General features: G+C 47.4%; 1 protein-coding gene across 1 annotated transcript in view; it reads right to left on the minus strand.

Annotated features, from left to right (window-relative positions):
• LOC123755253 (immunoglobulin superfamily DCC subclass member 3) overlaps positions 1-1959 on the minus strand; it is a 132737-nt gene that overhangs the window by 39613 nt on the left and 91165 nt on the right. The window contains 2 exon segments of the mRNA XM_069328178.1: positions 1725-1800; positions 1803-1874. Coding sequence (XP_069184279.1) covers positions 1725-1800; positions 1803-1874 — 148 coding nt within the window.

The following is a 1959-nucleotide window of genomic DNA, read 5'->3' on the forward strand; positions in this document are numbered from 1 at the left end:
AACATGTTGTGTTTATGTTGTGTGTTGTTGAACATGTTGTGTTTATGTTGTGTGTTGTTGAACATGTTGTGTTTATGTTGTGTGTTGTTGTTGAACATGTTGTGTTTATGTTGTGTGTGTTGTTGAACATGTAGTGTTTATGTTGTGGGTTGTTGAACATGCTGTGTTTAAGAGAGGAGACGGTAAACCAAGCAACCATATGAGTAATGTGGTGAAGGCTGACTCCATACACAGTTTCAAATGTAGATATAACAGAGCCCAGTAGGCTCAGGAATCTGTACACCAGTTGATTGACAGTTGAGAGGCGGGACCAAAGAGCCAAAGCTCAACCCCTCCCCCCGCAACCACAACTAGGTGAGTACACACACACACACACACATAAACATACACACACACACACACACACACACACACACACACACACACACACACACACACACACACACACACACACACACACACACACACACACACACACACACACACACACACACACACACACACACACACACACACACACACACACACACACACACACACACACACACACACACACACACACACATAAACATACACAAGCACTCACTCAAACTCAATCGCACACTCTTCGACGCCAAGCCAATTATTGAAAAAGAAGAGTTTTAAGTGTCAAAGTCCCACAAGGAATCGATTGGATTCCCTGCAGAGGTAAAGAAGACAGATCAAGAATCCCATCATTATCCGGATTGAATGCGTTTTTGAATCTTTGAAACAAATGGAGAAAAGGAACCAATATCAGTGTTTTACCAAAGAGGTTTCGTATCTGTAGCGAAGTTGGTAACGCTCGGTTGTTTGTGATGTAGAAGTGTTTGGGTGGTAGTGTAACAGTCAGACTTAACTGGGGTCTCAGTTAGAGGGTTAAAAGGTCACTCTTCTAACGGAATACTTAACTGGGGTCTCAGTTAGGAGGTCAAGAGGTCACTCCTCTAACGGAACACTTAACTGGGGTCTCAGTTAGGAGGTTAAGAGGTCACTCCTCTAACGGAACACTTAACCGGGGTCTCAGTTAGGAGGTCAAGAGGTCACTCTTCTAACGGAATACTTAACTGGGGTCTCAGTTAGGAGGTCAAGAGGTCACTCTTCTAACTGAATACTTAACTGGGGTCTCAGTTAGGAGGTTAAGAGGTCACTCCTCTAACGGAACACTTAACTGGGGCCTCAGTTAGGAGGTCAAGAGGTCACTCTTCTAACGGAATACTTAACTGGGGTCTCAGTTAGGAGGTCAAGAGGTCACTCTTCTAACGGAATACTTAACTGGGGTCTCAGTTAGGAGGTTAAGAGGTCACTCCTCTAACGGAACACTTAACTGGGGCCTCAGTTAGGAGGTCAAGAGGTCACTCCTCTAACGGAACACTTAACTGGGGCCTCAGTTAGGAGGTCAAGAGGTCACTCCTCTAACGGAACACATAACTGGGGCCTCAGTTAGAGGGTTAAGAGATAACATCACCTGCAAACGAATTACCTGCGGCCTTCTGCTAAGAGGGCATGAAAAGGTGCCATACAACACACCTGAACAAGGGTGTCATTGGCTCAAAGGGTCTGACCTGGTGTCGTCGGGCGGCTCCAGGGGGAGGGGGGTCAATAGGTGCCACCCCTAACAAAGGGGGTCAACCTGGGCCCTCCACATAACTGGAGAGGGGAGGGGGGGACGAGTGTGGAGGTAACAAACAAACACAGGGACTAACCTTGGCCCTTCGGCGTTAACAGGTGCGAAGTTATGAAGCCAGGTGATGGGTCCAGGTGGCTTAGGTGGTGCTTGAACCAGCAGGTGAGCAGGAGTCTTGACCCAGCCTCCACGTACACCTCCGCGGGTCCGGGAATTACCGCTCCACCCACTGTAAACAGGAGCAAAACATAGAGAGAGAGAAACAAACACGTAACATGTATAGGACGACCCTGTAAGTCCCTGTATACAGACCC

The sequence above is a fragment of the Procambarus clarkii genome, chromosome 20 (genome assembly GCF_040958095.1).
Source record: "Procambarus clarkii isolate CNS0578487 chromosome 20, FALCON_Pclarkii_2.0, whole genome shotgun sequence".
Classification (NCBI taxonomy): domain Eukaryota; kingdom Metazoa; phylum Arthropoda; class Malacostraca; order Decapoda; family Cambaridae; genus Procambarus; species Procambarus clarkii.